The following is a 14040-nucleotide window of genomic DNA, read 5'->3' as shown; positions in this document are numbered from 1 at the left end:
CCTTGAGGCTGCAAATGAGTTGCAAAACCTGCAAGTAGGGCAAGCAGAGAAAACCGGTCATCCCTTGCAAAGTAAGCCTTTCATCTCTGTACAATGCCTTTACTGAGGCCTGCTTCTGGGAGTGACAGAGCTTTGACCTCCTGTGATCTCCTAAAGTTGGCAGATTTCACAGCCCAGAAGAAATATCTTTGCTGAAGCGGGACAGCCGACCCAGCCTTTTAAGACGAGTGGGGATGCAGAAGATACTCAAACATCAATCAGACTAACTCTGAAAGTAGGCAAAGTTTGACTGTTTTAATGTCAATTATCTAGAACAAGGAGTACAACGAACGTCTCACAGCATAATCTCAACGAAGTTCATGAAAAACATTACTTTTATAACAAAAACTCCTCATTGCCGACATCAACCTACGTGTTTGCTAGCGTCATTCTATGTGGCAAACTACAAAAACCTAGTGGCAAGTGTGATGGTCTGAAGGAATATCTAGATATACGTTCCATACTAGTCTAAGAAAGTGAGAGGATCTTTAATGTCAGGTGGGGCAACTAAGCCCTCCCTTCAAACATGTCACAATGAACGTCCCTAAATGCACAATGTCCCATTGGTTACACAAACTATAGCACCCTTAACTATGTGGCCCCCTATAATTGGTTGGCGCCCTTATTATTATTTATTAACATTTATAAAGCGTGCAGCAGCCCAAGGGCATTGTGGTGCTGAAACATCAGTCAGTACTTTTCCACCTACACCAGCAGCACGCAGGCTGGTCTCTAGGTGCTGGTCATAACCATAGCTTTGCACCAATTATCATATCATCTATCATCGCCTTGGTGGTCTGCACATCAAGTAAGCCTTTAAACTTAGCCTTGGAAATGTTCCTTGCTCTGGAGAATACAAGGGAGTGGAGGCACGCTCTGTCTCCTTGCATAGGTGTGGTTCGTCATGATTGTCCATTTTCACCCCTCCACGTGACTGACGACCACAAATTTGAGCTCTGGTGCATTTTAAAATACTTTTATTTAATGAACCTCCGACGTCTTTCTTGTTTTCGTTCACGTCTTCTGGACAGGAGTTTTGTTCTTTCACATGATTGTAACTAATGTCTGCTCATCCCAGCCTGACACGGCCTCGGCTTCTTGGGGCTGGTCAAGCCTCGACCTTCTGAGATTCACTCCTGTAATTCAATTGCTTTCTTAACTGGGACACACTGGAAAAAGGCCTTCCTTTTCCTTGTCCAGCTCTGCTACAATGCGCAGTACAATCATATAATATATATTTGCCGCAATCTATTCAGTACATAGCTAACCTCAAGAATACTTTGTCTGCTTGCGTTTCTTTGCATCTGTACACGTGTAAAATAACTTGATATCTTCATCGATCCTGTAGCATAAGCCTCTTCATTTCGATCCCGAAATGTTTACTTATCTTCAATGCTTATAGACTATCTTCATTTTCTTGTCTCTGCATCTCTTCTGGGTGCGTCAATCTCACTTCGTGTAACGACCCCAATCTGCTCTTTTGCTCGTTTCTGACTTTTCTTCTGGGATTTCATTCAAATGGACATCATACGGTCTTATATGCAGGTATGGCTTTCTCAATGGGAACCTTGCTTCCCGGATTCTCCTTGATACTGGTATTTTCACTGGTACTGCACGTGTCTCACTCTGGTTCCCAACATATAGGCAATATGGCCGAGATACTTGAGTTGGGGGGTACGTGGCTCCTTCTCTACATTGCTGTCACATTTCCAAATATTGGTCCATGTTGAAACAAATGCTAAATTCTGAAAGTAAACCATGCACTCATATACAAGTGTTTACAATGTGGTTAATTGTAAGTCCAGATCATTTCCCCATCACTACATATATTCATTAGATTCTAAGTGATCCGGCCGCGGCTGATTTTGCGCGGCTGGAATGTTCGCATGAGAAAGGTGCGAACTACCAAAAGTTTGCACCTTTCTCATGCGAACACACTTACATGCAACAGGGGCTGCAGAGGTGTCGCCCCGCAACCCCCGCTCACTAAAATTATTTTTTCCTACTTACCTGCAATGCTACCACCAAAGGTTCGTACTTTTGGTGTTCGAACCTTTGGTGGTAGCATTTTTCGGTTGTGTTGTACGGTTGGATCTTTTTCGGTCCGATCATACAAAACCATTCATTACTGATGTTTCAGTTTGTCAAGCAGTCACTGTTTGTAAACACACATTCCCAGAACAGTTTTGCCCAAGATCACTAGGCACTCCACTGCAATCTCATAACTTCTAATGACCTATTGAAGGGTAACTCAAAAGTACAGGGCAGTGCACCCTTGAGCTTAGTGATCCTGTCTTTCAAACTAATTCCAAATCACATATAGTTGTCAGCTCTTTTGGGGCAAATAGACGTATCTATACTATTAAATCACTATTACACAAATGTAAATAAAGGTGCACTCTGCTTGTTTCTAATTTTAATGGAATGATCCTCGGTCATGTGTTCTTGGTGAATTTTGTCCTTTTAGTGAGGTGGGCAGAGATACAAATTATGCCCATTTCTGGAGTACTGTCCATGGGATTGTTGGCAACGCATAAGTGACCCTCGATCCCACTGTGAAAAGTTGCCATCAATGGGTTATCACATTTGCCATGTTTGCTTTACCCTTGCTGCACAGTAACTGGGCATCAAGTGTAAAGCAAAGGCGTGTGCTATTATGTGGAAAGACAGGCCTACATTCAATGGAGGCAGAGACTGCCTATCCTCTGGCAGCGCCCCAAGTGAAACAAAACTTGGCGCCAGGACAGGAGCTGTGGGCTTTTCACTTTAATAGGGTGACAGAAGCCCCTGTCTTGGGAGGGCTTAAGCCTCCCACTTTGAGGAGGTTGCAGGGAGAAGGCAGCTCTCTGCCTTGACGTCTGAGTGTTAAACCCTAGACTCCGATGGGAACGAACACCACACCGGCTCAGGGAGCCTTCTAAAGGCTGCCCTGCGCTGGCCTGGCAATGGGGCCCTAATCAAATAAAGATTCCCACTCCTGTGCTGTAGAATCCGGTGTCGGCCCGAGAGCGGGGCACTTTTATTTTAATAGGGTGCCTCCACCACGCCAGCTCAGGGAATCCCTCACAGGCTCCCCTCACCCCTAGGTGGCATTGCAGCGGCGCCCTTTTGTAATAGAACCCCTCCCTGCTGCCCCCATGCTAGTATGGCAGTGGTGCCCAAAATAAGTGGAAAGCTCCTCCCACTGGAGGATGAGGCTTTTCACCTACGTAGTGCGCCACGCCGGCATGGGGTAGCCTTTTATTTTACATAGGGCGCATCGCCGCACTTCCATAATGGAGATTTTTTAAAGGGTCCTCCATGGTGGTGTAGAGAAGGCTATGGTGCCCTATGTACATTTTAGTTTGGAGCCCTGGACTAGCGCCCAGGTCACCCGCACAAGGCTGGCCTTGAATTGTGAGCCAGTCTATCCAAAGCATGCTTGCTTTACCCTTGTTGAACAGTAATTGTGCATCATGGGTAAAGCAAAGGTAAGTGTTCTTACGTGGCTAGACCAGCCTACAATAATGACGGCCAGCCTGTCCACGTAATAACGCTTCACTTGCAATTTTTTGGTGTACCCTTGATACACAGTATCAAGTGTGATGCAAAAAGAATGCCATGCCCAAAGCATTGCCCACCTCTAAAGTTGGTTGCGCCCCTGGGCGGGCCCCTACCACACGTAAACACTTTGACCTGCACATCCGCACACCATTCACACACATCACAAAACATACATGCATGTAATACATACGTGCATAAACATTAAATCAAAATAAGTACCGTGTCTGCATGCATTCACACGTGCCCATGCAGCCATGGGTAGGACTGCTTGGCCCTGCCCCCCTCTGCGGATATAAATATGCTGATTGCTACGCTGCTGGCCTTACAATGAGATCCTGCATGGCCAGTCTTCCGCCCGCCCTGACCTTTTGCCGCGGAGACCCCTGCTCCTTTCCTCGAGACCCCTCCCTCTCCTCTTCGGCGTATGTCACACAGGAGAGATGTATACTCATCTACACACATGTTCCATGTACATTCTGAAAGCAGGTCCATCAAAGGGACAACGCATCTCACAAGACATCATTTTTGACATTTCTCAAATGTGTAAGAAGAAAGTGCTTTAGTAGTGCAGGAAACGTGCAAGGTGTTTAACTTTTAGGTGCACATATACAAGATCTCAAACCCTCATCTCAAGACCTGCACATTATGGTATAGCCATCACATGTCATCTCTATAGCACGACCCCCTCATATTGTGTTATTCTGATCGTGCTAATCTCAATTTCCAAAGTGCATCTGCCACATACCCCTGACGGTCGACTAACGTGCACCGAGAGAAGTCATTCATAACGCACCTGTACACACGTTTCTGTCGCCGACGTTTCGTCATTTAAACATGTGAACGACCTCCTTCTGCACCTAGACTAGTGCCATTCCCATAAGTGCTAATATTGTGCATTAGGTGCCATGCAGAAACACATGATGGAGTTGAATACTGCCAGGCATGCCAATTCTGTGGTGTATTTTAGTCGACGATGGCCTCGAATTACTTTGAAGCATCTTGAGGCAAACCGGACCCGCATGTGTGCTTCTGAAATGTTTGTGGAACATGAATAGGCCTCTGCCTAGTCGCTGCTCTTGTCTTCATCCGAGGCCCCAAAGAGCTACGTGGCAGTTTTCTATTGGTGGGCGTGGCCCCTCCTCTCCCCTTGGTGTATCTGTGGAGTGATACCTACCCTGCTTCTGCAGGAACCCTCTCCAGTCGCTGTTTGCACCAGTGTTTATGACGAAGGAACAGTACAGCCGCTGCTTCGTGATGTAGTTAAGTCCAGGCATTAGTGGCTCCATGGACGATGAATAGCACTAGGCCGCATTATCTAGGCAGTGCCCTGTGGGATTCAATATGTCTAGGCCTTTTCAACGTGTTGATATTGCCTTGTGCCAGCGAGTGGCTTTCTAAGATTCCATTTTGATGGCTGTACACTCCTGAAGAGTATGGATAGGGAAATGTTCTTCTTTTTTCCCCACCATTCTGAGATGCCGTGTCATGAAGAAGCAGTAGGCTTGTGTGTGTTTGAATAGTTGCATCTGTTTCTCGCAATTTATTTATTCTGCTTTCCTTTCTTGTTGCAGGTGTGACGTGGACGGGCGGCTCTTTTGGCAACTCCAGCATCTAACGTTGAGGGCAGCAAAAATGGCGGACAGTGCCACCGCAAAGGGTGGCAATCCAGGCTGGTGGAAGGCCTTAACCGTTCGGAAGAAACCGAAGGATATGGCGGTGTATGGAAGTGGAGTCTCACTGGAGCAGCCAGACCCTAGCGCCGAGAGGACTTTCTCTGGCACTGCAGGAGCGGGGACTGTGGGCACCATCGCAACAGCCGCCAGCTCCTCACCTAGGTCTCGCGAGAATCACCCACCGAAGGGGCCTCCATGTCAGTCCGGCGAAGCCCAGGCCGACAAGCTCTTCAGTGAAAAGACCGGCCGGAGGAACCTAAAGATCTCTCGCTCGGGCCGCTTCAAGGAGAAGAGGAAAGTGCGGGTAGGGCTTCCTGAGAGCCCCAAGTTCTTTGAAGGAAATGCTTCGGGTGAAGACCGGCAATGAAGCGGGCGGCAATAGAACAGACCAATAACTTTCCAGCAAAACCAAAAACGCCTGCAGTAAACCATACTGCAGTAAGAAGGCGAAAACTAGTCAAGGCCACCCTAATTCTGCACCAAGGCTGCACACAAATAATACATTCCTAAAAAAAAAAGCTAAGCAATAACGAGCACAAAAAATACTATTTTCATGGACTGCGCGGCCAGATATGTTTTGTGGTTGGTTGTATTTCATAAATGTTAACATTCACCAATTCGAAGGTTTATTTTCTAATATGGAAAATTGAAGTGTCAAGTTGTCAATGTTTTTTCCAGATTGAAAAATGCATTTAATATTTATTAGTTTTCATAAACGGTCGAACATTGATTTTCTTTTATAAATATTCTTTCTATGACTTTTTAATATATTTTTTTTAGCTTGATTAAAACGTTTTCTCGACGGTTCCCAGTAGTGGAATGTCCTGTTTCTCAACTTTTTATAATGAACTCCCCTAGGCCTTCTTTCCTAAATGTACTGGAAATGCACTTTACACAGGAGTTTCTTAGTAGGATATATTTTGTTGGCATTACTGAACCTGAAAGGGCTGCTTTTATAAGAAAAAGAAGAAAAACACCCCGAACAAATCTGTTTAAATGACCAATTTGGGACCAACTAAATGGAATAATACATTTTTAAGAGCTGTAATGTGGAATATTAAATTGTTGAAACACAATAATGCGGACTGGTCTTGAATAGCTGATGATTTAGGGTGCACTTTGGCTTGGAGTCAACTCCTACTGAATACGACCCTGTGTTGGTCTAATTAAATTGCTAATTCGCTGCAAGACCAAATCCTATCTAATCTGGCACTGGCGGTAGTTAAGGAGTCGAGAAATTATCAAATGCCTCACGATCTCTCTAGGATTCGTGAGAAAGAAATTGTGTAAAAAACTGGGTTTTGTTTAAAAGTCCTTGTTAATTATTGCAAAAAGTATATATATATTCAATGAATTCTAAATGTTCTGGATATTTTTATTTTTCGATTTAGATATTTAGCCCTTTTCTTTGTAGCTCTTTTTTTTTTACTTTGGGATGATTGCTTTTTGTTATTGTTGCTTAAATGAATCCTGTTAATTCAGTGTTGTGAGTGTTTTTATTGTCCTCTTTAGTTTGAATTAGAAATGGCTTGCAATGAAGTGTTCAGCCCGCTGAGCTCTCTCGCCAATGTAGAAGCCGGGTCTGCTTCCAGCATTGATCTTTATAGTAGTCTTATGGGGAGGAACGCCTTGTATCAGCATTTCACAAAAAAAAATCATCTCACAATAATATGTCCATGTACATTTTTATGAAAGGGATGTGCTTTGAGATCGAAACATGTCTAGTGAATTGTCCTGGGAAAATATGGCCCATGAAATGCCCCGCCTCATTGTGGTATTCGTACGCAGTTGAAACACTTAAAAAAATATTTAGGGAAACTTAACCCTGCAATCTTTTGACAACTGTAAGTGTTAGTTTCAGGCAATACACTAAAAAAATGTTTAATTTGTAATGTAAAAGACAATACTGTCAGACCTAGCACACAGATTTTCAGTCTGGAAAAGTTTCTTTGAGCAATGCAAGTATGATTTAATATTTGTCCACATGGTGCCTTTGTGCGTAGAGAGAGCGCACTAAGATACCGGCAGCGGCTCTAGGGATTACAATGGATTTATGTCAGTGGGGAGATTTTAGGCGTAGATTGAATGTCTGAACCACTGAGCGTAGACCACTGAGGGTGTAACCGATCTGGATTTCAGCTACTCCTTTTGCAGGGGCGAACTGGCAAGGAGGGGTGTCCATGGGACAGTTCCCCCACAAGGCTGTCTGGGCAGTTTTCTCATGGGCCAGATCTCCAAAATGTTAAAAAGAAAAATCAAGGAAGGTCACCAGGGGGTGCGCTGATGGGGACGGCCTGAGCGTGCTCCTCCGACATACAGGGTCCTAAAAGTGATGGGATCCCCCACTTCTCGGCCCCCAGGAATAATTACCCCGTGACTATTGTGGAATGGAATGCTTAAGGCGCACCCGGCTCCAAAAACGGGAAGTATTGGCCACCCAGAAGTTGAGACCCAAAGCACAGCCTGAGCCGGGAGAAAACAAAAGTGATCTCCCCGATGCGTAGGCCTACACTGGCATTGCGACGTGTAGTGCATGAGGCCCGGAAGGCAAAGGGAGATAATCTGTTGACGTCGGTGTGATTTGACTTTGCCCTGACGACAACGGGCACGCTGTCCCCAGAAACCCTCGATCCGCAGCCGGAGTCATACACCAATGGTAGGATCAGCTTCCTGGCGGCACAAGTGAAATCAAAGCGGCCGGTGACAGGAGTGCCATACTACGCATACCGGTGCTTGCACTGCGGCCGGCAAGGTGCTTGCCCTTTTTGAAGGTAAATGGATCCTGTTGCCCCTGGGCGAGCATGTATGCTCTCTGAAATCTGACTGTAACAAGCAGGCATTCCATTTATCCAAGAAGGTTGAAAGTGCCTGTAAGAGACTGACTCAACGGGTGGGGTGGACAGGCAAATACCTCAAGCCCAAATAGTAATTGGAGGGAGCTCTTCATATAGCTGGAGAGCCCACGGAGACCTCACGCAGGGGCGTGTGCCCGCCTCCCGGTCGTTCAGGTTGCTGGAGTGAACAGCAGAGGTCAGGAACCTGGGATTGACTACTTTGCAGAGATTGTAGGGGCTGACTGCTTCCGCGGGGAACTCCATCTACAGATCAGTGGGGAAATATATCCCTGTGACCAGAATAGATAGGTGGGGACCAGCAGTGAACAGAGGAGGTATTTGGAGTAGGTAGGGACTCCAGGACCACGCCAAAGGCCTTACAGTCTCCTCTTATTAGGAGAAGCTATCTGGGGGGTGTGGGCCCCCACTTCAGGGGCGTGTGCCTGCCTCCCGCGTGCTATGAATGGGGGAAGGGAATCCTTCTGGTGGAATCAACTGAAGCCTTGCAGGTGTCCACTCAGATTGGGAGGCACAGAGAACCCGAAGGGTTCATAGCATCTGGAGGGATACGGTCATCCTACATAACGGGAAGGGCTTCCCCCAGATTGCCTACTGGTGGACCCACTGAGCTAACCCTCTACACCCCTCCCCCCATCTGGACAGCGTTCAGCATTGTGTGCTTTGAATTGCCCCCTTACCAGTGAGAAAAACAATGCAACGGGAGATCGTATTACCCCATATGTCATACGTGACACCAGCTTAAGGCCAGTGGCATAGAGAGAGGATGCACTGGTGTTGGGTCCATACTCTGGTCCTGAGGATTGGACTGAAGATAACCATACTGCATCGGCCTTCCCCTAGGGAGAGGAGGGAGACGAAGGTAACATGCGCCCCTCGCTTTATCCACCTCAGCCTAGTGTTAGATGGAGGGGAGATTGAGGCTGGCCAAATTTGCTTGCCCAGGTACATGTGACCCCCCACAGAGAACTGCAGAGGATATTGTTGCAGTTTATTACACAGCTCGCGCAAGTCAGTGATTTACTTCCTCTACAAGAAATGTGGCGCACAATATTTATTTCTACAATATGGATCCTTTCTTGAGAAGGCCTCCAACCCGTCCCGCACCCAACCTCCACAAACACCCCGCGTCACAAAGGAGTAGGAACCAGGCCGATGTGTAATAATTATTTAATGTCATATGAAAAAAAACAGCTTACATCAGCCAACTATGTTGTGGCAATAAAAAAGCAAAATCCTTTTTTGATGAAGCAGTACACCGAGAACTCAAAATATACAATAACAAGAATGTACTTTCCTTCTTCCACCACTACAGTCGGAGAACAGTCAAAATTCACCAATCAAATGAATGCATACAAACAGGAAAGTGCATGCGCACAAAATTCTTGCAACTCTCACCCCCGCACCCCACCAAGCATCCACTAGGCTTGTCAGTTTTAGATGGAAGGCAGTGGCAAGGAGTGTGAATACAAGGAAAAAAATCAGATTTGGGCTCTAGTTCACAGAAACCATATGGGGAGCAAGCAAAGAATGGGAATATTTGGTTTTAGAGCATAATGGAGAAGTGTTTTTTTTTTTTTTAGATTATTTATCACAACTACTATGGGAAAGAATAGACAGATGGTGAATTCGTTTTGCTTATGCTTAGAAAGACAGGCAGGGCTTTTAGAGAATTCTACTCAGCACACAAGGGGAAAATCGGTTTTAAGATATTCAACACATACATAGGCCATGTGAAAGAAATTGCAAATTAAATTTCGTTTTGACCTCACAATGGGGAAAGAGGAACAGAATGGGAAAATCCAGCTTTTGGGATGTTTAGCACAATTTCAATGGGAAAGAAAATGCAAATGGAATTTGTTTTAACTGGTGCTTAAAATGACAGGCAAGCTCTGGGAAATGGGGTAGCTGACAAGAGGAAAATCGGTTTTGGGTTAGGATGACCGATGCAATGGGAAAATACAGTTACAGATGGAAATTCTTATAGCCGGGCGCAATTGAAACACAGGGACAAATTTGTTTCTCAGATCACAATGGGATTAATTATTTTGGGTAACACTTTGAGTACCAGTTCACAATACACTGGGAAAAGATGGTTGGTTTTGAATTCCAACAATGCAAATCCCGTGAAATGAATGGGGAAATTAATTGATTTGCTTGAAAAATAAACAAAGGTTTTACACAGGCAAATGGGGATTCTTCAATGGGGCCATATTACATTTTCATAAATAACTTGGGTTGTGTAGGTCCCACAAAAATAGTCTTGGGATGCCCAGAGGGGGTTAGCGGACATCTTTCCGAAAATCCCACAATGACTAGTGTGGGGTAAATAATATAAATTTTACAAAAAATGGCCCTGGCCCCCACCCTTGCAATTTCCCTGTTCCTGGCTGTGACATTGAGGGGTTCTGTGTTGAGATTAGCTTGCACATTCCAAGGGCTAACAAACAGCTAATGCATGTTTTATTGCAGCCTGTGACCTGGGTTATAGAACTGGAGTGCAGACCTGCCTTTTATCTTTTCCAGACCGTGGATTTGATCTCAGAGCCTCCTATTCTTTGTATATTTAAGTTACAGGCCCCTCTAGGTTTCCAGTTCAACCAAAGAAGGAATTAATTTTCACATTTGAAGAAATAACGAGTAGAGCGAAAAATCCCATTGTAAGCAACAGTGGGGCTTTCAAAAGTTAGCCTTGCATTGCCTTTTAACTCACATTTTACTTAAAATGGTGGGCCTTTCAAGAGTGTATTTTATCATGTGAAAGTTTCACTGCAAAGCCGTTCCCTGCACACAGGGTTTAAGTGAGGGCGTCATAATTACATTTTTAAAGGCTTCAGTGCAGATCTGGCTTTGCATAGTGTCACTTTGGAGGCAAAATCGAAATGTCTTTTTATTGCTTTCAGCCATGAACGGCCTTCATTTTACTGCAACGGTTTAAATCCAATTCAGCATCCAGTATAGATCTTGTGCATGGTTGTTTCATATGTGATGGGCTCATGATAGACAGAAACCAGGTTCATATTTTGAAAGTTTTGCGGACACTCTGACTTGCATTATTTTAGTTTAAAGGGAATAACGAATATTCATGCATTTGTTTCTTTCACAGTAAAAATACAAAATTTTTCTGCAAAGACTTGACATTCTTGGCATTTTCATTTAACATGGGTACTGCTGTTTCTAAGAAAGTTACTTTAGCTCTCTAATAATTTGTCAAACCTTTCCACAGTTCTTTCCCTTATGCCAGGCAATTGGCATCATTAAGTATCTTTAGGTTTTGATGCCCAATTTCACTCCTTTTTGCTTTGATTTCCTAGACCTCGTTTTCCACATTATTTCATGGCAGGCCTTTTTACTTGGGGGCATGTCCCCCACTGACTTTGGTCTTTTATGGCATCTGGGGCTATTTCAGCCCACAACATCATGGCAGCAGGAGGGGGAGGACACGATGGCAACTAAGAAAGACGTCTTATCTTTATAAGAGGAGATCAGGAGTATGAAAGAGGACATTGGAGGCAATGTTGACAAGATAAATACCTGAATGGACAAGATGGAGTATAGATTACAGGACGTGGAACACAATCGGTCCCCTCTTGATGCCTTGGAGACACGAATGGATGTGAGAATGGCAGAAATGGAAAGGAGAGAAGCTGTAATTATATTGAAAATGTTTGGCTTTGAAAACCAAGAAAGAGAGAAATGAACCTTCAATGCTTCGGGATACCGGAAAGGGAAGGGGAGACTGAACGGGACCCGAGGAGAAATATACACAAAATAACCAAGATCCCCTTTGACGATGACACAATTGAAGAAAAAGAAATTGAGCGATTTTGTAGGGCTGGTGGGTCTGCTAGGGGCCCGTGATCGGTTCTAGCCCATTTCCATAACTATCCTGCCAAGCTCAAGATTTTAGAGAATGCGAGCATAAAGGGCCCAGTTATGTTGGGTACTGCGAGAATTACTATTTTTTCAAGACCTGTCCTCCGTCACATTCACAAAGAGGCGAATGTGTTTACCCTTCACAAAATGGTTAAACATAAAAGAGTTTGGCATTGATGGGGATTTCTTTTCTCTATCTCCTTTGAATTGGAGGGCCACAAGTATAAACTGGTTACAGAGGAAAAAATAAACAGAGGCTCAGGTGAACTATTGGAAAGCGATGAATTGATGATGGGACCCCAAAGGAAAGGCAAGGGAGACAGACCGTGGCGGATTAAGGGGCCCAATAGGAGGGGGATCCCTGGATCTAGGAAATTTAGAACACTGAACACTTTTCCTATCAACACACCTTGACTGAACTTAGGGCAAGATTTTTTGTTTTACTGGTTGTATTCTAAAGCTGGTTACCCGTGGTTGAGTGATTAGAACTTGGGAGGAGACGTAGGGGTAGGAGGTCATTGATTTTTTTTGGAAGTGGTGGGGGGAATGAGTAGGGGTCCTTGGTTTGGCATTGGTGTGAGTGAGACCCAGTTGTTGGGATTGTTTTGGTGGTTCAGAAAGTGGGGGGGAGTGGCGGGGAAGGAGGGAATAAAGGTGGAAAGGGGAATTAAGGTTTGTGGTATAGATTCCTTTATGGGCTGTTAATGGCACTGTTTGCAGCACTTCCCCGTGATTCTTTGGAAGCAGTTGGAGAGAAAGACCTCTTTATGGCAGACACTGGAAAGAGGTTTTAGGAAGATACTTTGTGAGTAGGCACACTGAATGTTAAGGGCCTCAACTCCCCAACAAATAGGTATTTGGTTGCCAGGGAATCCCGCAGGTTGGGAATGCTTGTTTTATTCCTCCAGGAGATGAAGTTCCAGAGGGGTGAGGAAAGCAAGATCCCTAGTGGGCTTGTTGGAGGTGAATATCGGGGATTGGGGATAACCAAGAAAGCAGGAGTGGGTATCCTAGTCTGTTGGGGACTCAGAATGGAGGTTACTAAAATCTGGTCAGATACTGAGGGGAGGACCATGTTGATTTCAGGTTTGACTAGGAAGATACAATTCACATTTTTAACGGTTTACCCCCCCAAATCAATGTCAGATGAGATTTTTGCAGAGAACCCTAGCGAAAGTGATAAATGAGGGGAGGGAACATCTTATTGTTGGCGGGGATCTTAATATCAAGTTGGACATTAATTTGGACAGGCAAACTATACACTCATGAGAACAAGACTTTCAAAAGCAGGGATGGGACAAGTTTCGGGAGGCTACAGATCTATATGGGTTGCGGGACACATGGCATTTTGTCCACCCGCAGGAAAGGGGGTTCACTTTTTATTCCCCACCTCAAGGAACCTCCACGCGAATAGATTATCTTTATATATCAAGGCACCTATGGGACTTGGTGCAGTGATCAGAGATTCACCCAGTTAGCTAGTCGGATCATGATCTGGTCTCGGGTGACTTTAAATGGGTTGGTCTGTGCTCCAGAGCTTCTAGATGGAGGTGTAACGAACCCAGTTTTCAAAGAAGAAAGGGAAAATGAAATCGGGGAATTTTTCCAAATCAACGACACAGGTGAGGTTTGGAAGGGGAATGTTTAGGATGCAGGTAAGGTGACTTTTAGAAGCATAATGATTTAGGAGGGGGCTCGTAAAAAGAGGAGCGTACCCTTATTGAGAATAGATTGTGGAGTGAAATAGGGGCTTTGGAAAGGCAAGCACAGACGTCTGCAGGGGGAAGGGATGACTACATGAGGGAAGCACTGAGATTGTTGGAAGAGGGGAAGATAGCTCGTAGCTTAGTTTCTGAAACTGAAATTTTACAAAAAGGGGTATAAGGCCGATGTGCTCCTTGCCGCACCACAGCAGGGACAACGAGCTGAAAGGTGGGTTTCAGAAATGGAAGGAAAGAATGAAGCGTTGGATGTATTGGCAGAGTGGATCTAGGAGGCTTTTGCCTCTTTACAAGATCTTCTACAAGAGCGACGGGAGGGCTGATCAGGAAGGGATC

At 45.0% G+C, this 14040-nt stretch overlaps 1 protein-coding gene across 2 annotated transcripts in view; it reads left to right on the top strand.

Annotated features, from left to right (window-relative positions):
* The window catches only part of PRR15 (proline rich 15), a 116855-nt gene extending 110118 nt beyond the window's left edge, over positions 1 to 6737 (top strand). For both annotated transcript variants that reach the window (XM_069648927.1, XM_069648928.1), the window contains one exon: positions 5154 to 6737. In XM_069648927.1, coding sequence (XP_069505028.1) covers positions 5154 to 5622 — 469 coding nt within the window. In that variant the 3' untranslated portion in view covers positions 5623 to 6737. The remainder of the gene's footprint in view (positions 1 to 5153) is intronic.
* Positions 6738 to 14040: the final 7303 nt, after the last annotated feature.

The sequence above is a fragment of the Ambystoma mexicanum genome, chromosome 2q (assembly GCF_040938575.1).
Source record: "Ambystoma mexicanum isolate Mex_15411 chromosome 2q, UKY_AmexF1_1, whole genome shotgun sequence".
NCBI lineage: Eukaryota > Metazoa > Chordata > Amphibia > Caudata > Ambystomatidae > Ambystoma > Ambystoma mexicanum.
The sequence above is the reverse complement of the archived record's forward strand: the minus strand, read 5'-3'. Positions and strand labels throughout refer to the sequence as shown.